General features: G+C 36.4%; 6 protein-coding genes across 6 annotated transcripts; 2 read left to right on the plus strand and 4 right to left on the minus strand.

The window, feature by feature from the left end:
- Positions 1-10,102: 10,102 nt before the first annotated feature.
- LOC139900094 (uncharacterized) lies at positions 10,103-12,147 on the minus strand. The gene is made up of 2 exons (XM_071882898.1): positions 11,269-12,147; positions 10,103-10,375 (listed from the first exon to the last, which is right to left on the minus strand). The coding sequence occupies exons 1-2, from the start codon at positions 12,145-12,147 to the stop codon at positions 10,103-10,105; spliced, it is 1,152 nt and encodes a 383-aa protein (XP_071738999.1).
- Positions 12,148-12,959: 812 nt separating this feature from the next.
- LOC139896320 (uncharacterized) lies at positions 12,960-15,753 on the minus strand. The gene is made up of 3 exons (XM_071878944.1): positions 15,624-15,753; positions 13,813-14,717; positions 12,960-13,190 (listed from the first exon to the last, which is right to left on the minus strand). The coding sequence occupies exons 1-2, from the start codon at positions 15,726-15,728 to the stop codon at positions 13,863-13,865; spliced, it is 960 nt and encodes a 319-aa protein (XP_071735045.1). The 5' UTR covers positions 15,729-15,753; the 3' UTR covers positions 12,960-13,190; positions 13,813-13,862.
- Positions 15,754-16,329: 576 nt separating this feature from the next.
- On the minus strand, positions 16,330-18,500 carry LOC139896323 (probable prolyl 4-hydroxylase 6). The gene is made up of 7 exons (XM_071878947.1): positions 18,409-18,500; positions 18,240-18,314; positions 18,057-18,114; positions 17,833-17,937; positions 17,420-17,653; positions 16,741-16,801; positions 16,330-16,634 (listed from the first exon to the last, which is right to left on the minus strand). Exons 1-7 carry the CDS (start codon positions 18,498-18,500, stop codon positions 16,330-16,332), a joined length of 930 nt encoding a protein of 309 aa, XP_071735048.1.
- Positions 18,501-19,671: 1,171 nt separating this feature from the next.
- Positions 19,672-21,419, plus strand: LOC139896321 (thioredoxin H2-like). The gene is made up of 2 exons (XM_071878945.1): positions 19,672-19,994; positions 21,058-21,419. The coding sequence occupies exons 1-2, from the start codon at positions 19,722-19,724 to the stop codon at positions 21,205-21,207; spliced, it is 423 nt and encodes a 140-aa protein (XP_071735046.1). The 5' UTR covers positions 19,672-19,721; the 3' UTR covers positions 21,208-21,419.
- Positions 21,420-21,711: 292 nt separating this feature from the next.
- On the plus strand, positions 21,712-22,362 carry LOC139900095 (uncharacterized). The gene has a single exon (XM_071882899.1). The coding sequence runs from the start codon at positions 21,712-21,714 to the stop codon at positions 22,360-22,362; it is 651 nt and encodes a 216-aa protein (XP_071739000.1).
- Positions 22,363-23,468: 1,106 nt separating this feature from the next.
- On the minus strand, positions 23,469-24,943 carry LOC139896322 (probable auxin efflux carrier component 8). The gene is made up of 6 exons (XM_071878946.1): positions 24,451-24,943; positions 24,214-24,358; positions 24,051-24,136; positions 23,783-23,940; positions 23,633-23,709; positions 23,469-23,535 (listed from the first exon to the last, which is right to left on the minus strand). The coding sequence occupies exons 1-6, from the start codon at positions 24,941-24,943 to the stop codon at positions 23,469-23,471; spliced, it is 1,026 nt and encodes a 341-aa protein (XP_071735047.1).
- Between the last annotated feature and the right edge of the window lie 621 nt (positions 24,944-25,564).

Below are 25,564 nucleotides of genomic sequence, written 5' to 3' on the forward strand. Positions count from 1 at the left end.
CGTTTCCAACGATATTTGATTCATCGAAAACGGAGCTACGGTCAAGAAGTTATGGCCAAAACAAGTTTCTGAAATCTGACCTGCAGAGTGGAGCGGCGCTCCACAATGTGGCGCGGCGCGCCGAATGGGTCAGAAGCAATTTTCAGCCTTTTTAAAGGCTTTAAATGAAGGGTACTTTGGTCTTTTCACTTGGGGACGGTTTAGGGTCATCAAAACTGATCCTTTGATCAGTTTGGATCACATTCTCACCCACCACAAACACTCTCTTCAAACCCTAGAGTGAGAGGAGAGTTTTAGAGAGAGAGAGCTCCAATTGGAGAAGAAGAAGGGTGTTTCGGGTCAAACCTCGGGTATTAAAGTTGTTCCACTCGTCAACGGCATCATTTTGGCGGTATTGGTAAGTTCTAACTCCGAATTTCATTGTTGATTTTGCTATTCAAAGTTAGGGTTTGAACTTGATTTGTTGATAAACCCATTTAGACTCATGAAGTGACTTTAGTGATGCTAGTAATCGGGTTTATTGTTATTGTTGGTGGATTTCGGTTTGGTGAACAAATTGGTTATGTTTAGAACTTGAAATTGGGTTTAATCACTAGGTTTAGTGATTGTGGAAGTATTGAAACCTATTTAGGGTTATTTGGTTGACTAACTTTGACTTTGGGTCAAATTAGGGTTTGGTGGTGATTATGACCCAATTGGCGATTTAACAAAGTTTATAAACTTAAAATGGATTAAGTTGAAGTGTTAAACCGAGTTAAATATGTTTTGGTGTCAAAACTTGCTAATAGCGTGATATTGACTTCTTATGGGTCAAACTAGGGTTTAAGTGTCATTTTGGGCAAGATAGGTGTTTAACACCCATGATCGGGTTTAATTGGCGTATTAAGACCATTCTCACTTGTGTTAGTGATTATTGGTTAATTTTGGGCGCGTTTTGTACTTGGAAGTGCATTTGGGTCAAATTTGCACTAAGTGTCAATTTGGGTTGATTTGTGAATCCATTCTAAGTGTATTGTTGTAATTATGATAATGGAATAGGTATTTTCCATTGGCGAGTTGCGGATTATTTGGAAGCTTTCATCAAGACTTCAAGGTGAGTGTTAATATCCTATATGCATATGTATGTGTAGGATGGGTGCGGGTCGGGTGAAGTGATTCTCGGCTATAGAGCTCACTTCACATATAGGTGGATTTGATGGACTTGTGCATAGGTCCAATTGGCACGGTTGTGCGTTTTGGTTGACTACCTTTGGCAAAGTACACATTTTGGGTGTACGTTATCACACGTGGTTGTGAGTGGAATAATTATGCGTATGTGTATATAATGTATTTATTTGTGTCGTATGAATGTGGCATTGTCGCGTTGCTTAAGACACCACATTGTAAAGAAGTGGATGTCGCGTTGTTTAAGACACCACATGGTAAAGAAGTGGATGTCGCGTTGTTTAAGACACCACAATGTATTGGAGTGGATGTCGCGTTGTTTAAGACACCACCCATCGTATTGAATGGCATGTGGAATCGTCGCGTTGTTTAAGACGCCACATTGGAAAGGGTGAGTGAGTCGCGTTGTTTAAGACATCACCCGGGGGATTAGTGACTACGCGTTGATTAAGTAGCACTAACGGATGTTATGAACTCCAACGGTCTTGTATGTACCGTTTCCCTTGTTCGAATTGGTTAACCATGGTTGTATGAGTTATGTATTGGCATATTTAATTATGAACTATATGCTTTTGGTATTGCTAGCTATTGTGGACTTGCGGTTATTGGTATATGCACGATATGTTGCATGATTGTCGAATTGCTAATTCGTGATTAATGTTGTGTTGTCGTGATGTAGTTAACCCTCCGGGGGTAGTTATTTGGCGTTGTTCACATTGGCGTTGGTGAACTTACCTTATTGATGGTATTATTAGCTTGTTGCTTAGTGATCGTATGGTATACTTAGATTAGCTTGCCTTTAGGCTTGGACGCTCCGGTATGCGGTATTTGTTTATTTATGTGGCGTGTCCATTTTATGCATATATATGTATGTAGTATATTATCATTCACTAAGCGTTAGCTTACCCTCTCGTTGTTGACTCTTTTTTTATAGATTGCATGCGGACGTTGGCTCGGGTAAGCGCGGGGACTAGAAGACTTGCATAGTTGCTTTAGAGGCTTGCTTTTGGATTGTTTAGGATTGGGTAGCGTATCCCCAATCTCCATGCTCGGCCTTGTTTCGTATTAAGAGTCTTATGGTCAAAAATTGTATTTTGATACTTAAAGGGTAATTTGGGTCGATGTAGGCCCCGCTTCGTAAACTTAATTTTATTAATTGAACGTGCTAGTTTTTATATATAGAACGTGTGGTTAAAAGCGTTACGCCTAAAAGTGTCGGGAACTAGTCAAACATTTTCGTTAAATTGACTTCCGGGGACAGCGGGCTGTCCAGGTGGTTTGGCGCGCCGCGCACCCACCTGGCGCGCCGCGCAAATGAACTGCACCAGAATTTTTTTTTTTAGTTGTAAATTTTGACGGGGTTTTGTCGTGGATTGGTTTGGGTTGTTACAAGTGGTATCAGAGCATGGTCTAAGGGATTTAGGTGACTTGAGATAGGTGCCTAGACTTAGACTTTTGTGTGTGCTTAAATTGTTGCGGGACTTGTAGGATTTCGGGTCGGAATGGGTTTAGTTAGTGCCTTGTTTATAGGTCGACTAACGTATATATTAGTAATGCGGATATTATTAATATGCTTTTGTGTTGTGGTAATAATTCTCGCGTGTGTTTGTATCGCGTAGAATTTTGGTTGTGTTTGTTCTTATCATCGAGCGAGGCGGTCGTTGTACTAACGAGTCGATGCGGCGTGTGTGCGTAATAAGAACTTGCAAACCTTATTACGGGTACAAATCGTGTCTAACAAGTGATGTACGACGAGTGTTTAGCAAGATGGGACGGTGTTGTGCGTGCGGTTTTATACGTTCGTGGACTAATCGTTTTGCATTCTTTTGAATGACGACGCGAAACGAGACCGAGGCGAATGACGCGGAGTTTAACGCTAGAGTTGCGGCCGCCGTTGCGGAGCAAATGGGTGCGTTGGAAGAAAGAATGGAAAGGAGGTATTCCGAACTTCAAAGTAGTAGTGAAATGGAGCGTTATCTTAAGAGCTTCATGAGGACTAAATCCCCGATGTATGACGGAAAGTCGGATCCTTTGGTGAGCACAACTTGGATTTCGGACGTCGAAGGGTGTTTCCGTACTATTGATTGCCCTCCCGAGAGAAAGACGAGACTCGCTACGAGTTTGTTGCGGGGTAGGGCGAGGGATTGGTTGGATGGTAAGATTGATCTTGTCGGTGGTGAAACGTTTATGGCCTTATCGTGGGACGAATTTAAGGAGGAATTCTTCGAGGAATTCCGGACTCCGGCCGATTTGTGGGAATTGCGTAATGAGTTGCGAAATTTGCGACAAGGATCTATGGATTTAAATACTCTCAAGACGACCTTTATGGCGAAGGCTCGTTTTTGTCCGGAGTATTTGGGAAGTGATCGTTTATTAATGGGGGATTTCTATCGGACTTTGAATGACGACTTGAAAAGAAAAATTAGACGTGGTCAAGCGAAATCGTTTTCGGAATTATTCGACTTGGCTAGGGGTTTCGAGTCGCATACACGATCGAAGAAGGGTGAGCCTTCAAGGGATAGAAGGGTTGTTTCTTATGGTGCTCCGAGTAAGAGGAATAAGGGTCCGAGTGTGAGCACGGGTGGTACGCAGACGAGTATATCGAATTCTAGCGCGTCTAGATGTTACAATGGTGGCATGAGGGGTCACAAGTCTTGGGAATGTTCGATGCTGTTTGAGTTTGAGTTGTTAATGCCTTGTGTTGTGCATATTGTTGTTATGGGTGACATTCCTAATGGAAGTACCCTATGGTGACGTTTGATTGTCGGGCGAATGGCGTAAGACTTGGTGCAACCAAGCATTCCTTGATATTTGAGAAATGTTTCTACCAAGCCACGGAAATGGTTTTGGTGTTCGATTGTTAAGCGCGTGTTCGCTTTTATGTTGAAGTGATGAACCATGAGGTTCGTCGGGTGGTTGGAACCCTTGAGATCGAGTGTTTTTAATCTCGATGTGTGTTGGTAATGGAGTCTACATGATGCAACATTAGGTGCCTCTTTTATACCTACTAGCGTGGTGTTCGACTCCGATTGTGTTGCGGTACGCTTTCGTTCAAAGTGTATAAGGATTGGTTAAAATCCTTCGTGAACTCGAGGTTAGAGCGAGATGTGGTGATGGGTCGTGTGTACCCAATCGTTGGTAAAGTCTACATTTTGTAGCACTGTACGGTAGTACGAGTTATGGATATGGAACGTAGTTCCAAGTGAGGGAGTGGCACTCCCGCACGAGGAGGTTTTAGTGTGAGATTTCGGATGATGCTTTTATTAGATCCGGAAAATTGGTCGAGACCTAGTTTTTTTGGTCGATTTGTGGTGGAGTACAATTTTGGTTCAAGTTGTACTATTGGTTTGGATTTAAATTACCACCGAGGTGGTAATGTGGTAAATCTCATTGAGAGATAATGGATGTGTTTGGCGAGCAAGGTGAAATCCCTCGGTTAAGGGATGTGTGTGTGTCGGATTCTCTTTTAGAGAATTATTGTTTGGTTCCTATGTTTGATATAGGTGGTTCTTGCTCGATTGTGGGTGGTTAGTGGTATCCGTTAGGGTTCCCCATAGTGTAGCAGAGCGCGATGTTGCACTACTCGATGTTTGAGGCCAAGTGCGTATGAGATTGGTGAAGCATGACCTTCGGGGTCCGCTGACTTCATCATGGGATTATATCGGTGAAGCATGACCGTTGACGGGGTCCGCTGACTTCATCGGGTGTTGAGTGATCTATCGGTTGTTTTATACACCGATGGTGGGATCGTGAGGACCATGTTGTGTGATTAGGGATGCGATAGCCGTGTTTCGCTCACATGTTGTTACGGGTGTGACAATAGTCGATTTTGTACACCTTAGGTTTAGCGTTGCCATAGTCGTTTTGGGCGCTTTTGGTTTTAGCCGTTGGATTTTGATGCTATGGTAGTTGCGTATAGGTCGTATTGCGCACTACAAGGGATGTTAGTGATTAATGTTATCCGTAAGGATTTGTTTGGTTCGGTCTTCATCGTTTCGGATTGTTGACTTTAAGTTGAGACTTGGTTGCTTTTAGCGTTGTCCTTGGTAAAGGTACGCTAAGGAATTGATATCTCGGTACGAGATGGATCGAGTTTTTCCCGATATGGGAAATTGAGCAGGTTTCAGTGCTCGGATTGTGGTTTTGATAAATCACGGTTGACGACTTTAGTTGTTGAAAGTGATCCATTGGGAAGAATGGTCTAGGAAAGTTCGTATTGGGACTTGAGTGAGGATCGTTAAGCAGGTCCGGATTGTTTAAGTGGAGAAGATCACGAGGACGTGATCGAGTTTAAGTGGGGGAGAGTTGTAAGACCCAAATATTTATTGTAGATAATGTATTTATGGTGTACTATGCATGTATGAAGTGTACGAAGCATGTACGTGTTGCTTGCTCGAACGTTGGAGGAAACTGGACATTGTCTGAAGTGACAAGGAGTGTACGTATCTTTTCAACCCCAAATAAAGTTGGTGTTAATGTTTCAAAGCCTTACCATTGGAAAGAAAATCTTATTACGTTTCCAACGATATTTGATTCATCGAAAACGGAGCTACGGTCAAGAAGTTATGGCCAAAACAAGTTTCTGAAATCTGACCTGCAGAGTGGAGCGGCGCTCCACAATGTGGCGCGGCGCGCCGAATGGGTCAGAAGCAATTTTCAGCCTTTTTAAAGGCTTTAAATGAAGGGTACTTTGGTCTTTTCACTTGGGGACGGTTTAGGGTCATCAAAACTGATCCTTTGATCAGTTTGGATCACATTCTCACCCACCACAAACACTCTCTTCAAACCCTAGAGTGAGAGGAGAGTTTTAGAGAGAGAGAGCTCCAATTGGAGAAGAAGAAGGGTGTTTCGGGTCAAACCTCGGGTATTAAAGTTGTTCCACTCGTCAACGGCATCATTTTGGCGGTATTGGTAAGTTCTAACTCCGAATTTCATTGTTGATTTTGCTATTCAAAGTTAGGGTTTGAACTTGATTTGTTGATAAACCCATTTAGACTCATGAAGTGACTTTAGTGATGCTAGTAATCGGGTTTATTGTTATTGTTGGTGGATTTCGGTTTGGTGAACAAATTGGTTATGTTTAGAACTTGAAATTGGGTTTAATCACTAGGTTTAGTGATTGTGGAAGTATTGAAACCTATTTAGGGTTATTTGGTTGACTAACTTTGACTTTGGGTCAAATTAGGGTTTGGTGGTGATTATGACCCAATTGGCGATTTAACAAAGTTTATAAACTTAAAATGGATTAAGTTGAAGTGTTAAACCGAGTTAAATATGTTTTGGTGTCAAAACTTGCTAATAGCGTGATATTGACTTCTTATGGGTCAAACTAGGGTTTAAGTGTCATTTTGGGCAAGATAGGTGTTTAACACCTATGATCGGGTTTAATTGGCGTATTAAGACCATTCTCACTTGTGTTAGTGATTATTGGTTAATTTTGGGCGCGTTTTGTACTTGGAAGTGCTTTTGGGTCAAATTTGCACTAAGTGTCAATTTGGGTTGATTTGTGAATCCATTCTAAGTGTATTGTTGTAATTATGATAATGGAATAGGTATTTTCCATTGGCGAGTTGCGGATTATTTGGAAGCTTTCATCAAGACTTCAAGGTGAGTGTTAATATCCTATATGCATATGTATGTGTAGGATGGGTGTGGGTCGGGTGAAGTGATTCTCGGCTATAGAGCTCACTTCACATATAGGTGGATTTGATGGACTTGTGCATAGGTCCAATTGGCACGGTTGTGCGTTTTGGTTGACTACCTTTGGCAAAGTACACATTTTGGGTGTACGTTATCACACGTGGTTGTGAGTGGAATAATTATGCGTATGTGTATATAATGTATTTATTTGTGTCGTATGAATGTGGCATTGTCGCGTTGCTTAAGACACCACATTGTAAAGAAGTGGATGTCGCGTTGTTTAAGACACCACATGGTAAAGAAGTGGATGTCGCGTTGTTTAAGACACCACAATGTATTGGAGTGGATGTCGCGTTGTTTAAGACACCACCCATCGTATTGAATGGCATGTGGAATCGTCGCGTTGTTTAAGACGCCACATTGGAAAGGGTGAGTGAGTCGCGTTGTTTAAGACATCACCCGGGGGATTAGTGACTACGCGTTGATTAAGTAGCACTAACGGATGTTATGAACTCCAACGGTCTTGTATGTACCGTTTCCCTTGTTCGAATTGGTTAACCATGGTTGTATGAGTTATGTATTGGCATATTTAATTATGAACTATATGCTTTTGGTATTGCTAGCTATTGTGGACTTGCGGTTATTGGTATATGCACGATATGTTGCATGATTGTCGAATTGCTAATTCGTGATTAATGTTGTGTTGTCGTGATGTAGTTAACCCTCCGGGGGTAGTTATTGGCGTTGTTCACATTGGCGTTGGTGAACTTACCTTATTGATGGTATTATTAGCTTGTTGCTTAGTGATCGTATGGTATACTTAGATTAGCTTGCCTTTAGGCTTGGACGCTCCGGTATGCGGTATTTGTTTATTTATGTGGCGTGTCCATTTTATGCATATATATGTATGTAGTATATTATCATTCACTAAGCGTTAGCTTACCCTCTCGTTGTTGACTCTTTTTTTATAGATTGCATGCGGACGTTGGCTCGGGTAAGCGCGGGGACTAGAAGACTTGCATAGTTGCTTTAGAGGCTTGCTTTTGGATTGTTTAGGATTGGGTAGCGTATCCCCAATCTCCATGCTCGGCCTTGTTTCGTATTAAGAGTCTTATGGTCAAAAATTGTATTTTGATACTTAAAGGGTAATTTGGGTCGATGTGGGCCCCGCTTCGTAAACTTAATTTTATTAATTGAACGTGCTAGTTTTTATATATAGAACGTGTGGTTAAAAGCGTTACGCCTAAAAGTGTCGGGAACTAGTCAAACATTTTCGTTAAATTGACTTCCGGGGACAGCGGGCTGTCCAGGTGGTTTGGCGCGCCGCGCACCCACCTGGCGCGCCGCGCAAATGAACTGCACCAGAATTTTTTTTTTTAGTTGTAAATTTTGACGGGGTTTTGTCGTGGATTGGTTTGGGTTGTTACAAATTATTAAAGTTAACATAAGTTTAAATGATATAATTAATATAACATAAGTATTTAATTAAGTAATTAAATATTAATCATAATATAAGTATTATTAATTAATAATAGATTTTAAATCATATCATAAGTATTATTAATTAATAATGAATTATTAATCATATCATAAGTTTCTAATTATAATTATTAAATCATAAGTATTTAATAATTAAATAATAACTAAGCCTTATATTAATTAAATAATTAATTAATCCTTATTATAAGTCTTATTATAATAATCTCATAATATAAGTTTAATACTTACCATAAGTATTTTCATTAATAATAAAAGTTTCATTAATCAAAAGTTTAATTAAATGTTTAATTAAATCATAATTAATTAATAAATGATATAATAAATATGTATATCATAAGTCTTAAATTAAATAATTACTTTTTATATCATAAGTAATTTATTAATAATGAAATTCATTATTTATAATTAATAACCATAAGTTTTAATTAAAAGTTCATCGGGTCACAACTTGAGCCCCGGGAATCAGTTTTCGGCGAGTCTTATATATATTTCTTCGCCTAACCAACCCACCCGACACATTAGTGTGCTCAAGAACACCCCAAGAACAGCAAACAAGTCGTGACGTACAACCATTATTCAACTTGGAGCTTTAATCCGTTCAAAAACATGTTTTAGCCATAACGGGTGATCCGTGGCTCGGATTTCGATGACCCGAACATGAAAGTTCATCCCATAATCAATCCTAACACACTGGTACACCCTAAAGACTCCAATAATGATCACAAAGTCGGACCATACCTGATTCAATTCGTTTTCACAATAATCTCAACAAAACACCATTTTAAGCATATCTAGAGCTCCGGGAATCGAAATAGCATGAATCCGGAGTCTAAAATTAATGTCTTGATGAGAGGAACTCATCTAAACACTTTAATTTCACTTTTATATCAGTTATATATATATACAGAAAACAACAATCAAACTGCTGTCCCAAAATAATCAAACCGAAAACATATATAATCGAGCATTTCTACGCATACAATCAACAATACAATAACATATAATCATCATACTATCATAATATCATGTAAAAACAGTAAAATATAAGAAAAATTAAAAACCTAGGGTTAGGGTTTATACCCTAATCGAGAAAAGAAAGATATGAACGTGTAGAGGAGAACGAGAGGAACGCGTTTGTGTTGGAAGCTTCTTCATCCAAGATTTAATTTGTTGAAGAATGACGATGATGGTGGTGATGAAAAACGGCGGCCAAAGGGAGGGAGGAAGGAGAGAAATGTTGAGAGAAAATGATTATTAGGTTTTGTGAAATAAAAAGTGAAAACTTGCAAAATGAATCACAAAAATGAAAAGTGAAGGCTCCCCCCCCCCCCCCATATGATGGGGTTCGGCCAAATTTTTGAGAGGGTGGGCCCCATAGTGGGCCATCTTCATACTTAGATAAAATGCTTGTGGCCCGAACGCTCGAACGAAACCCGAAACGCGAAAACACGACTACGCGATTAATTATTCGAAGAGATATTAATTACGCTACGAAAAATATATATAAACACTATATATAAATATATGACATTAAAATATCATATTTAGAATAATTAGGATTTAAAAATCCCAAAAGCTCTACCGTTGGTTTGAAAACCGAAAAGATTCGCCGGATAGAAATTCGCGACACGTAGAAACGCATAACTTAAAAATATGAATACAAATATTCATTTAACACATAATAATTAATATATTATTACAAAAATAATAATATAGGTCATAGAAATGACGTGGCACAAATAACAATTAAAGGTCGTTAAATAATTAACGGTAAAAAATAACGGAAAAAGTAGGGTCGTTACAGTTGATATGTCGTACCCGCATTAATTAAACCAAAAGGCATCATTTTGTAAGAAAATATGCCTTTACCTGTATGGAAAGCGGTTTTATCAGCATCTTCCCTAGCCATTGGGATCTGATGATATCCCCTTGCCGCATCCAAAAAACATTTATATGGAAAAGCATGTAATGATTCCACTTTCAGATCAATTTCTGGAAGCGGATAGTTATCCTTAGGGCACGCTTTATTTAGATCCTTGAAATCAATGCACATTCTCCACGAGCCATCAGGCTTTTTCACCAAAACTGGATTCGCAATCCAGGATTGATACTAAACTTCGCGTAAAATTCCGGCTGCCACCAACTTCGTTACTTCTTCGCATAGCCACTTGGCGCGATCTGGGGCCTAGGGATGAGCAGAAGTACCAATTTACCGATCTCGTACCGGTACCGACCCGGTACCGGTACCGTTTTACCGGACCGAATGGTAAACGGGACCGGTTCCGGTTCCATTTTTTTGGCTTTTCGGTTTCGGTACATAAGATGCGGTACCGGTACGGTACCGGGAAATTCCCGTATTGTCCCGTATTACTATAAATGGAAATAAGTTAAGTTATTGTTGAAAGCCTAAGGTCAAATAATGTGTAGAATATAATGTATAAAATCTCATATAATATTTGGACTCGGATTTGGCACACTAGTTCACTTGTACCAACTTTAAAATTTTTGGGTAATTCACGCAAGCTCAACCAGACCTTATTTTGGCGTGTACTTGAGTTTTCATATTGACCTGCTAACCGAATCTGTCTGACCATTTTATTATCTCTCATGTCAACTTATTACATTCATTCGAGTGGTCTCCATATTGAGTTTCCATATTGACCCAGATGTATTGGCTTTATGTGGAAGAGCAATTGAAAACATGCGTTCAGATGTGCAACATCTTCTTTCTCATAAAATGATGTTGTTTTAGTATAAAATGATGTTGTTTTTTGTATGAATGATGTTGTTTGAAGTCCATATTTTTTGCAGTCCAAATTCGGTACTAACAGGTAAAATACCGAAAATTACCGGTACCGAACCGGTACCGGTTTTGTAAAAACGGTACGGTACCGGTATTCGAAATTGGGTAAATTCGGTACTGGTACTTTTCGGTTCTGGTACGGTTCGGTACCGGTTCCGTACCGTGCTCATCCCTACTGGGGCCATGCATCTACGCTTCTGTACTACAGGTTTTAAAGCGGGGTTTACATTAAGTTTATGTTCCGCAATATGACGCGGAACACCAGTCATATCATTTTCGCACCAAGCGAAAACATCCATGTACTGCACGAGTAACCGCACAATATGTTTCTTAGTATCCGCATTAACATTGCATCCCACTTTAATTTTTTGATCGGGATATTCAGGATTAACCACTACCATGTTGTCCACAACATCAGCGGTTTCCTGAACTGCACTTTTCACATTAACAGCCGCACAAATAGGCATGATGCTCGCTGAACTTATCGTCGCAACACCTTTATGCGTTGTGAATTTAATCATACCATGAATAGTAGATGGAACAATTCCGAATTTTCCCAATGCAGATCTGCCCAACAATATGTTATAGCGAGAAGAAGTCCCCATAACATAGAAATCTAGCCGCACTTGACGCGCTAAACTAGCATCATTTTCATCAAAAAGCTTAACATCTAAAGGCAATACTCCCATAGGTAATGAAGATTCTCCCGCAAAACCAGTTAGCGAGGCTGCGGTTGGTTGTAAATTTGCTCTAATACTCTCTGGCAGTTGAACAAAACATTGCTCATAAACAATGTCAACACTGCTGCCATTATCAACATGAACTTTCATAATTGTAATTCCAGTTTGCGCAATTTTGCATGATATTACTATCGGCATTTCAGAGAAATCGTCGCTTTGCATTTTTGGAAAGCTTAGCCGTGCAAATTGCCAGGTTTGATATATTTTAGCTGATTTTCGCTTTCTTCCCCGTTTTTGGGCATTTGCTTGCATAGCGACAGCAACGCCGCGATCAATTCCCTTATCGATCATTACTTCCATTAGACAAGCAATTTACCACAAATTATGAATGTATTCACCTATGAATCATCAAAATAACACACGATCAGAATTAAACAAGCCAATTAATTGTTTGATAGCACAAAACAAAAAATTCTGAGTTTAATTTTAAAATGTGTCTCACGGATGGCGCCAATTGATCAATCCATAATCAATGAGTTACTTAATTAAGGATTGAGTGAAATGATAAAGATGGAGGATGAGATGTTTGATTATTATTTTAGGCCCTGATGATCGTCTTTCACTTTTCAATCAAGTGATCAACCACCCCGACCCGGTCTTGATTGTTAATTAGCATGATTCACCTTAACTCAATGTAAATCTTCCTTGGGCAAAGTCACAAGTGAAAATTACAAATGTCTGGGCAAATGGCAGAGAATCAACAACCTATAAATGAGAGGCCGAGCTCTCTATTTATAGTATTCAAAATATCCCCGGTCTGCGGACTGTTTAACTATCCGCGGACACTTAGCGAAGTGACCCGCAGTCTTTTATTAACGCGACAACTGATCCGCTATCATTGTTTTCAGCGAATACTCCAAGCCTTTCGAATATACTTCGCGTTACTTCTGTTTTTAGCCTTTAGTAAATAAAATATACATATACAATGCTATGTATATGATCATATAGAGATAGAAACTCGAATAGTTTCTTAAAAAAGTAGCTTCCGAGATGAAACTGAGTATTCATAGATGCTCATATTCTCAATTAGTCAAATCGGATGTGTGATTATTGGAATAATTGTTGGAGACACAAAAGATGGCTATGCAAGCATGATAACAATGATTAACCTTGAATAACTTATTATATACTCTCACCAAAAGATAAATAGGAGTATAAATAAATACATGAATTCGTTTTCCATGAATTAAATATGACCAACAGCCTTCAAGGACTTCCATAAATAAAACATATCTTTAAGGCATAAACAAAGATGAAGTCTCTCCCTGTTGTTACTTGCAGATGACATCTTGGAAGCAATGAATGCTCCTCACCAACTAGTGCTCTCCGGGCAAAGAAATTAACTGCATTAACGGAGAATACAGACGATTAAATGAGTCTAGATATGATGTTGACCCATCTGCTTATAGAAAGGTCCATTTGGGTTATGTTTAATCATTAATGGTTCAAGCTAAAGCATTTAGCTAAAAACTAAAAGGGTCAGATCAATTGATTGAATAAGGAGAAAATATTATATTATGTATTCTCGAATCTAAAGTAATTAAATGTTAGGCCAGCCCTAAGCGACCTGGTTTGACTATTTACTCAACAGACACAATTTGTGTGTACTTAACAAACATGAAACAGTGAAGAGCTTTACCGTTTTGGCCATCACCATTTAGACTGTACACTGGAGTAAATGACTTGAGGCCCGAGCCTAAAGTTGTCGAAAAATTTGTTCTTGAAATGAGACAGACAATTTTTATATTTTATGCTTGCAAGATATCTTTAACAATATACGTTAAATGATATGATAAGAACAAAACAGCAATTGCTGATGAAAAAGGAATTGTTAAACCATCTCCTCTTTTAATTGCTTGTCATTAAAGATATGTATGATCATATATCCCAACATACGTGAATACGTGATAAGATGACCAATATTTTAATTACCATACTATAAAATTTGATAAACAGAAAACTAACCTGGCAAGCAACTTCAACCAGGTTTTGAATTTTGCAGGATAAGGCTTCTATCATACCGTCTTCTCGTTTTCACGGGCCAAATAGTTTTTTTCTACAGACGGGCATTTATCAGATGACATAACCTTCTTGCGCTTTCTGCTGAATGTATACTTCAAAAGTCTGTTTTCATCAGTATTTTCAGCTTGCACATAATCTGTATTAAGTACCTTGCCTGCTTTAGTTTCAACAGATTCTTTTACAGCAATTTCCTGTTTTTCAACCACCGACTCACTTGTATTTTTGGTGTGCTCGTCATACGTGCTTTCTTTGGAAGCATTTGTAGATTTGGATCTATGTTGGTGTTCATCAAATTTCACACCAGTGTTGCACAAGTACTTCCTGCAACGGGTTAGAGCCGTACGTGATTTGAACAATGAAGATATTTGATCCCGACACCTAAATTCTCTTTTTCTAATGCTTCTACGAAGGGTACCAGCAATATGTTCAGTGTTTAACTCCTTTTCTGAGCAACTAACCTCTGCAAGTTCATCTTCAGAAATAACTTTTACCTCCACTAAATTACTCTCAATTGCTCGTATTCTGTGAGTGTTTCCAATGATTATGGAAGGTACATTAAAATTTGATGTTGCAGACTCTTTTAATGGATTGCAGCACCTCCCAGACTGAATAGAGCACCTAAACTGTTCAATAAGATCTGGCTTCTTAACATTAACTCCATTTTCATGATGTGCGTGTTCATCTTTAGACTGCAGCATATGACTGTTTCTCATTTCCTTTAATCTTTCATGTGCCTTCTTTAGTTCTGCTCTAAGATCAACAATCACATCTTCCGCTTCATTGAGCTGGGTGTCTAACTCTTTAATTCTTTTTTGCTGACCCAAGTTTGTTAATTCTGCTTCAGCTGTCTATATCAAGAAATATTAAGACGGTTTAGTGTCAGTCATAGTCTTCAGTGTTGGTATACGAAAAAATGTAGAAATAACGTATAATGAAGCAGATAAAATTGTAAATAATAGATTCACGGTCTTCCAAATATAAACTGATAGCGCGATTAACTAGTTGCCTTAATTCAAATTTAGAATCTTGTTGTGCCTGCCCTGAAATTATCTGATGATAATGGGAGGTGGGGTTAATGGTTCCAAATGATTGTTTAGAGAGGGTTAAACACAAAAACACTGCTAAACATAACTAAATCTCACATACACTGCCTCTGCCCCAATTGGTAATGTTATATTTGACATATTTTATCAGATTGTTCATAAACGGTAGCATAATAACACCATTAGTGTATACTGTATAGTAATATTTACCATGCATTTGACTATTTAGAAAAGAATTAAATAGTGTTCTAGAGTAAGGTATTTCCACCAACCAAATAACTTAGGTCTATCTTAGTGTCATCTTCGGTGTCTTTGAAATGCTAAAGTAAGAGGAAATTGCTTCTAAATCCCACAAATACTGCTTTGATTCATCAATAAATTTTCAGCAGTTTACTAAGATGCCTGATAGCTTTTGACAATTTAATTAGTAACCAGGTATAGTTCGAAATATAGTTAAGTGTTCACTTTTATCAAATCCACAGACTTTAATATTCTTTGCTTTCATATGATAATATCAGCCTCCAAAATCATAAGCATTACACCTGTTCCTAATACAATAAGCAATAATTGTATCCAACTTTTGTTACCTACTTTCAAACACCGCAAATATTCAATTTAACACAACAAAAATCAATAAACATAGATCAGAAAACAACAAATTAGACTACAAAAAGTTTGTAAACCTAACTTAAAGTACAAAAAAAATAATACCTTGAGATCAATCATTTGTTTAAATCGAACAAGCATTCGAAGCGCTTCATCTTTAGTGTTACGCAGATCGTAATGAAATCGAAGAGCTTTACGTTCAGACGCCATTACTCGAGCAGCTGCTTCTTTCGATGTATTCAGTATTATATCCGCATATGCCTTCTTCAACGCTTCCATTTTCTACAAAATCAAAATTTAAAACACAAAGAGAGGTAGGAAATAAACATTAATCTGTGAATAACGTGTGAGAATTTAAAAAGAAAGAAATGAGAGTTTAAATTGATGTATTACTTCGGTTTGATCTTCCATTGAAATGCTGCGTGAAATGAGAGGGAAAGTAAAAGGGGGCTGAAAAGAGGGTCCTTCGATGACAAGACTATACATATATTTTTTGTATCTATCGTCTAACTGAAATATTGTCGTATGTGTTTTTTTCAACTTGTATACATATTTTCACTTAAATCCCTCATACTTTTTCAATTGGCAATTTTGGCATCGAACTTAATAATAATAACTTTATATATTCAACCAAATCCTCCAAACTCAGATTATATAGTTACAGTTTAACCAAAACATTATCTCAATCCTAAGGAGTAACACGCACAAAACTAACAAGAGCTTGTTGGTTATATACAAAAAATATAAAACTCGAAAAATACAGTGACTCGTGTAAACATTGATACGAAAACTATGAGCGAAAACAAACCAATTAACAAACTTTACAACTCTTTCTACACTTTCCAGGACTATCAGCAAAGCCAACCATGTAGGGTCCATTTTTGTCACATTCACCATGAGCAGCCCATTCGGGGCAGTGTTCGTTTTCGTCCCTGCAGTCTTGGTTTTTAATGGAATTAACTCGTTTACGTTCGAAGCTTCTGACATGGATCCATCTGGTTGCTAACCATTTCTCACCTTCTATAACAGGGCAGCTCCCATGCAAGCTCATTGGATCAACTGTAGCATTAGGATGAAGACTAAAAAACAATAGAGCATCACCCTTCTTGGGTTTAACTGCAAAGTCAACATAAAGTCAACGGGGTTATATACTATAATCAACTTAAGTTTACCAGCTAGAAAATAAAGTTTCATGATGTATTTCGTACTCGAAGAAACATACCAGCATAGCCTTTTTTAGCACACTCAGAGTCCTCATCTGTTTTTGGTTGAGATTCTTTCATCTGAGACCATCATAACACAAAGTTAAATTAAGAAGACATAAGCAAACAATAAAACGCATAATTTAAGGTGTTAAATGTGAGTAAACATACTTCGCGGGTCAAACAGTAGCTTTATACATGTTCAGTGTAAGTAGGCTTTTTTGCAGTGGGTCAAAATGGGTTTGGTAAGGATTGGCATAACAGAACAATGTATGAACTCTTATGCATATGATTATTTTGCATGACTCAGACCTTTTTGACCCACTCAATTCATTAGACATGCTTTGTTGCTTTCTTTTTATTTAACCCTTACATCAATTAGATATAAACAGTGGCAAATGCATGTAGTATCAAATGGGGTCCTTTGACCTCACTAAAAAACTTTTTAAAAAAAATACTATTCAAATTTGTTTAGGATACACCTAAATTTATAATTAGGACCCCATATATTTTTAAATTTAGTGGTTTTTATGGAAATAAATAGTCATTCTTTAGAAACATTTTTTTACACAGTATCACTCAACTTTTCAATTTTTATAGGACACCATTGTGTTTGATCCTAAAATTGCCACTAGATATAAAAGCTAACTTTAATCAACCCATTTGTATTTAACAGAGTCAGGTTTAAATACAACATACCTCTGAGTGAGGGAATACGGTCTCTCCACCTTTCGCCACATCTGACAAATACATAAGCACGGTAACTATTCTGTGACCACCTACCGCCTGATTCGTCTTATCTTGAAAGTAGTCCCAGTGCGGTAAATACTTTTGACCGTTTTCATAATGCAGTACTTGTATAGCCTCCCCGTTCTCTACAGGCAGGAACGTCCAAACGGATATCCGTGATTCAATACCAGCAACAAATTCATCCTGCAAAAGAATATATTACAAATACCTTGTTATATAACTAATCATTCCAAAGATCACATATTTCATACTTTGAAAAAACAGAAAGTCGAACCTTTATCATTCGTGACTCGATCAACATACTAATTACATTACACTAGACAAAATAATGAGATATAGTACAAGTAGTGAAGCTTTCTGACCTGAGCTTTCTTAATAAACATTCCTTTGCTTGTACGAACCGTACTTTCTATGCTCTTACCGGTTTTAACATCAGCGACCATAGATTTCCGTAGTTTATCTCTCGCCTACTCATCATAAATCATAACAAAATTAGCATATACCACTAAGCATTTTTATTTTCTGTAGAAACATAAAAAAGCACAAATGTTTGTGTCAAGTTCAATAAAGAAATTGAATGACCAACCACTTGAATGAGATGATCACACTCTTCATCTGTTAAGAACTTTTCGTATAAGAATGCCCTGCATACATGGGCCAACAAGAAATGGTTACTGTATATTTTTGTTGCATGCAATAAAATCATGTGTATGCCTACAGAGTCACATAATATAATATTAATATAATACTGAAAATGTGGGTAGAAAACCTTGGATGCCATGAAATGTGAGTGACCCGAGATGGATCAAAAGAATGACCCGGCAATCTGATCACCGATGGTCTCCTGAAAAATAAAAACAACGTTACAAAGTCAAAAATGATACAATCTTAATTTACATAACAGAAACGGCATATTATGGTTAAATTAAAATGTATACATTTCGCGAAAGCCGGATGATTGGAGGTAGAATTCGGGTGAAAGAATAGAGAAACAGAGGAAGATTGAGATGAACGAATTTGAAAAATTCATAATTAGAAATCTTGGAAACCCTGCTAATGATTGTTGCAATGGAAAAATGGTTGGGTTTATCAAATATGTATTGAATGATTTGTTTTAATTAATTAATATATCAAGCTAGATGAAAAGAAAAACTTGACAAGAGTTGGATTAATACAATGATCCATGCTTTGTTGTGGTAAACGTAAATGGGATAGCTTAATCATATGATTATTATGATTTTGGTTGAGCGATCATGTGGATTACGGAATTTCATAAGCTTTTTACAAAGTGGATTTATTGAGAAAGGGGAAACGGGATATACATTTTGCTCATGGAAGATTTAATAATGTTATTTTGACGAGTCTAAAATTACTCCATCTGAATTGTGACACTACAATGTTTCTAAAATCTAATATTTTTCATCTAAACTATAAAAATATTTTTTTGTATTCTTCATTAATCAGGATTTATTCATTTTTCAACAATTTAAACAAGTTAATATGTGTATATATACTTAAACTTAATTTTTTTGTCGAAGACAATAATAAGAGCCTTGATCTATATCAAAATAACTAGTTAACTTTAAGTATTCGTGGGTTACTTAATATAACGGGTTTGTATGTCCGCGTACATCTACACGATTTCGACTGTATGTTTTTAGTTTTTCTTATAAATTACTCCGTAAGTGATAATGATAATGCATCAAGAGTAACATTTTTATCATTAAATAAAGAGAATCTAATTTTTTATTAAATTAATCTTATAAAAATTAAAAAAAAAAATACATTTATGTTGAATCCGAACAAAAAAATACCGAGTCATCGCCTGAGTGGTATCTGAGATCGACCAGTTTTAGGCACAAGTTCGAATTCTAGAGCTTAGAACTAATATTGCTAACAATTAGCTTCTTGGATGGGTTTTCTCAACCTTCAACCATACTCTCAGGATTGTTGTGATTTAGGTTTCCTCCAAATATGTGTGTGGGTGGCATATGATCGAGAAGGGTTAAGTAACGTCGCCGTTAAAAAAAAAACAAAAAAAAAACTATATTGTTATAAATCAACTCATTTTAACCCGTTTGAAGATTAATTTTTACGGAGTATTAGCGAACATATTTCGGATACAAGTCAAGGGACTATTTATGTAATTAAGATAAACCTTTCCAATAAAGCTACGGCTGTATTCCTTTTTACTCATAAAAAAAACTTGACGTTGACTGATTGGTAAAAACTAAAGTGAAAGTGAAAGATAATGGGATCGTTGCTATCAGCGTTGGTCGGAGGCGGAGAACAGACACCTAACGACGGAGATACACCGTCGGAAGAATCACGAGTCATCGAATTTCATTCTTCGAACCGATGGCAGCTTCATTACAATCAATCTAAACAATCACCTAAACTTATGGTGGTTGATTTCTCAGCCTCATGGTGTGGACCTTGCAAGACGTTAGAGCCTTTTATTCGATCTCTCGCTTCTAAATTCCCCGATATCGATTTCATCAAAATCGATGTTGATGAATTACAGGTGTTTTTATACCTCTGTTTTATTTTATTTATTAATTAAATTAAATTACTTTATATGTTTTAGATTAATCTAGCTGTTTGTTTATTTGATTGATTCTGTTATTTCAATGACCTAATTTCAATACTTAAGTTTAGGGTTCAGATTTAATTTCAATAGTTGAACTGATTTGTATCTAATCTTATTAGTTTTTACAAATGTATGCCAAAATAACATCAAAAGTTTTGATTTTTAGGCTTGGTTTATGTGACTGAGCTTTAGCTATTAGATTAATAGATTTTTAGGCTATAAGTATGGAAAAAGCTCTAATAGAAAGCCCCAATATGTTGGCTTCACAAAATGGGCGTATTTCTAAATAGCTATAAGATATTTGGTAATCAAAATTGGCTTAATGCACTATGATGATAGAATAAGCTAAAAACCCTCAAACCTTATCCGAACACCCTATACGAGGTATGTAAAAAGTTCAAACTCCCAGAAAAAGTGTTACAAGATCCAATTGTGCACGAAAGAGTTAAACTGGTCAAATGATTACGTGGAGTGCCACATAGGCAGGCACGTATGTGGAGAGCGTGGCATGATATGTCACGTTGTCTGCCACGTAGACATATGTCATCATGTGGATGCTTACTTATTGAACTTTCGGTTACTAATCCTTATTTTCTTTCAAATTTGAATTGTATAATATGTTTTGGAAGTGGGAAACTCTTACATGCCCCTTATTATGACGTTCTATATTACGAGTATAAATTATCCCTTAACTACAACTTTTATAAGTTTTTTGGTAGAATATTTCTAACGACGGCCTTTAGGGTTGTCGTGAAAATGCGTAAGTGTATTGTACATAGCGGTTAACATTGACTTTTTGGTGGCGGTTATTCAAATGTACAATTTAATAATGCACCTTAACGACAACCCTAATGGTTGTTAGAAAAATCCAATGGGAATTGAAATATTCAAATTCTATTTATGAATGCATTGCATGCCGAGTTTGGTTTGATAACTATATTTATGAATGTAAGATATTCGAGCAGTTTTGACGATTAAAATAAATGGATGATTGTAGGATGTAACGAAAGAATTCTGTGTGACGGCGATTTCAACACTTGTATTGCTGAAACAAGGAAAAGAGGTGGAAAGAGTTATTGGTGCAAAGGAGGACGAATTGGAGAGGAAGATACTCAAAAACAGGGAAGCTCCTAAATTTGCTGCTTAATTTCTTTACTTGTTTGATTGTGTTTATGAAAACTCAGAAGTTGATATTTGTCAAATGAAATTAAAACTGTTTTTCATGATGGTTGATGTTTTTTCATGGTTCTGTTTAAGATGTATGAATTACTGAACTCCATAACAATGATCTTAAAATGTGCTCTTATATTCTTGGTATTGGTTAAGATGAATCACAAGATTGATTTTGCCCCCCCATAATTTGTGCTACTGGAGCAACGTGTCGGGTTGAAACAAAAATCTTATATAAAAATAATTATCATTTCGGATTTGAACATCCAAATTTAGCCAATTTTGTATTGAATCTCAACTCTGGTACCATTTCAAATCTCACTTTCTTCCTTATCTTTCATCCGAATCTTGCATTTGCATGCTAACAAGAAAATCGTGTTAGATTTATTTTCAATCCGTCACGTTCGCATGTTTATAACGTGAATTAAGGTTGAAAATAAATCTAACGAGATTTTATCATTCTGATCAAGTCTCGTTTGATATGGAGTTATTCCAAGATAATATGATCATCCGTTTAAAAAATGGTCAAGATCGGTACCTAATTGCACATCGAGATGAAATATCCGTCTCAAAATCCCGAGATGGTTTTACCAAGAATGCACAATGGACAATCGAGTTAAACGACAAAGAATCTTTATACCTAAAAAGTTGTTATGAAAAATACCTAACTGCATCTAACCAACCTTCTATTCCAGGAATGATAGCTAGAAATCTCAAAATCATTCAAAACCAACCCGTAAAAAAGAATACTTCTCACTTATGGTTACCCGTGGGTCAATCTGACCCACAAGAACCACATTCATTCTGGTTAAAAACACTTCATGGGAGCTACTTAAAATCACACTCCGGACCACCCCCATTAGGAAATGTGATCACACATGATCTTCTTCAACAAGACAAGCTTAATTCTCAAAACAAAAAGATTACGTGGCACGTTGAGATTGTGGACTCACCTTCGGATACGTGGAAACATTCGGATTCTATGATGTCCAAAATGTTAGTTGGTATGAGATCATTTGTATCGGAAAAACATAAAGTGAAAGATAAGAATAAGGGAGATGAGAAAGACACGAGAAATGGAAGAGGTCGTAGAATGAAGTTTTCACATAGATTAAATTGCAAAACTATTTGAATTGTGAACATTGTGTTAATGCTATTTGATTTATCATATAAATATGTGAGTGTATATAATTATATCACTCTCTTACGTTTCTGTACCACATTATTGACTGATTTATTATTGGATAAATACACATCTAGGATGTTTACAGGCGTGTGAGTGTGTATATATGAATTTTGGGCTGTTTACTCTTTTTTTTATATAAAATATAAAATTATAGTAATAGTATTGATATATATGAGAGTATATGTTATGTTTGGTTGTATATGTAAGTGTATATGTCTGTTTACATAGTGCAAAATGTTGTTTCTTTTGTGCCCCGTCGTTTCATTCGTACCTTCTTGGCTTCAATAAAAGTGATTAAAACTTGAAAGTAATGTGAAGACTCTTTCCCCTAATCCATCCATGAATATACTTTCTTTCGCTACCTTTCTACTTCAATAAATCTTAAAGTCATTCAAAAACATTTATAATTTAAATTATAAACAAATAAAGAATATACCATCGTTAATGTAATTTTCAAATAATCATGACCATCTAATTATAAAGTTTAAATTAATCTTCTTCATTTGAACACTGAGTCAGAACGGAGCATGGAGCATGGAGCATTATAAGGGCAGAGAGGGGCTGCAGCCCCCTAATAAAAACTAAAAATTAGTAACCCTTTTTCTCCAATCTATATTTGTCTACAGTAGTAATTAATAAAAATCAAATTAATCTGACCTAGTAAAAAAAGTAAACTAAATACATAATTAATTCAAGAAGCACCAAAGTATAAAACTTAACTTCCTTAAAATAATGTTATGGAACTTACTAAAAATTAGTACTTGTTAGTTACTACTTACTATAGAATTTTAGGCCATACACCAACTAATTAATGTGTTTACTCCAAAAGGAGTTTACATACAAATGAAGAATACTCTATTTGTTCTTGTTGCCAGGCTTATAATTTTAACCCATTGAATTATTTTGCTTGTTTGAATCCTTTCTCATATGCTGCTGTTTACATACACTAGCTTAATTTTTTATAATGCCTACCATTTACGCTTGCCTGATCAACACTTCGTACGTATCAGGATACTAATTAACTCTTTCATTCTTTGTCCTCTGTGTACTGATCATAATCCCAACAACAAGCAGTACAGTAGTGCAACAGGTAACGCGAAAATCAAGCCAAGAATTATCCTGTAATAAGTATTAACCGTTCATCATGTTGTTTCTTATAGTTTAAATGTAACTACTTACTGAAATAAACAACTTAACACTTGTAAATTTTTAATACCCAGTGCTTAAGATATCTGGATGAACATTATACTCCTTAGCAAATACGAACGGGACAATCCCTTGTGGAAGAGCTGCCTAATGCATATATCAGTTCATTAAATTTTAATTATCAGTTTATATCAGAATTATACTTAAAACATGGTACTACCTGTAAAACTGCAATTTTAAAAAGTACGCCGTTTAATCCAACAGCAATAGAAGGCGCCGCCATTATAGCAGGCCCAAATATGAACTTTAAGACCATGGTCAATAACGCTAATCGGGTACCACATGCTACTATTCGTGCCTGTGATGCAATGAATAGACCTATCAAATCAAATAATGCAAATTACAAAAGTTTAAACCTTTTTTTTTTTTAATCCTGTTTCTTGCATTCTTTCAAGTAGTAAAAAATGAGTAATGTATTTTGTTGTTACCTATGCTGAACATTGCCATTCCAAGTCCTCCATCCGCCATTATAGATACCGAATCCTTAACAACTTTCGGTAATTTCACATTGCACCTGAAACACGCTCGATTCTTATATCAAGTCCACTTGATACCAAAATTTTGTATTCACAATTATATTGTTACACTTACCCGAAACTTATGAATGCCCATGCAAGGCCTGCTATAGTTGCATGAGAATTAGGATTCAATAAAAGTTTCTTCCCTACCGTTTTTAAAACGCTCATTGCTTTCCTTCTTGGTATTCTTTCTGCTTCTTGTCCCGCCTCTAATTCTTCTCGAGTCAACAGGTCAATCATCGATACATTTTTTGTTATAAAAAATCATTAAAACCATGTAAAGTTTAACATATAAGTACTGAGTACATACCTTGTAGCGTATAAGCGTCTCTTGCAGCTGAGAACTCAAACATTAACAATAACAAATTGTACCAAATTAGGCTTTGTAGTGCAACTATTTGCGCTAATAGCACAACTGCTTCGTCTCCAAACACTGCCTTTAGTAACGGGATCCCGAGGATTAAAGTGTTTGGTAAAGTTGATAAAGAAAGACCTGTTATGATCCAATTTAGGTGTCCATTGGATCGAACTTTAGCAATTACAGCAAACGCGATTAATGCAATGCATTTCTGAAGAACATCAGCACTAATTAATCTTAGGTTCATTTTGTAAGGATCACTTTTAGAAATCACTTGAAATGATAACAAGGGAATCGAAAATTTTGCAACAAATTTGTTTATACCAGAACATTGGTCTGGGTTGAAAAGTTTCAACCACTTAACTGAAATGTAACCCAAGATCATAGCAACATACAATGGAATTGTAGCTGCGACTATTTGATAAGCTTCGTGTAAGGATATCATAATCGTTGATCTTGTGTTCGTTTGTGTAACTTTACTATTGTGTTTGATTTTGATTATGATATTTTGTAGCCGTTCGTGAGGACGATATTTATGCTTTCTTGATAGCTTCATTGATGAAGAAAAAGTTGTACTTCATCTTCAATGAGAAGCTTGTTTGTTCATTGAGCTTGTTCTAAGAACATGTTTCCGTTAAATGCTGAAAAGTTCTCATCTTTAATCTTTAATCTTTAATCTCTATGATATAACTATAAAAAGGTTACTAATTTTTGTTAAAACAGAGATGTCTCTACATACATTAACTAAAAAGACTTCAATATTTATCTAAGCAAACTAACTTTTTATGTTTTTTTTACTAATAACTGGTACAAAAGTTACATTCTTTACCAATCAAGGCAATATTTACTTCAAGATTAAACATCATAAAGGTTGGAAATTTATTAAAATTAAGATGGGCCCACTACATTTAACCAAAGATTTCTATAATCATATAAAGTTGGGTTAAGCTAGTCATCTAGTTAGTCAAAAGTTTGATTCCAAGTTGTGGTCGTGCAGCTTAGACCATAATTAATAGTTCTTTTTGGCATAGATGGGACAAATGATTATTATAAGCCTAGTTCAGTA

Source organism: Rutidosis leptorrhynchoides, chromosome 3, assembly GCF_046630445.1.
Source record: "Rutidosis leptorrhynchoides isolate AG116_Rl617_1_P2 chromosome 3, CSIRO_AGI_Rlap_v1, whole genome shotgun sequence".
NCBI classification, from domain to species: Eukaryota; Viridiplantae; Streptophyta; class Magnoliopsida; order Asterales; family Asteraceae; genus Rutidosis; species Rutidosis leptorrhynchoides.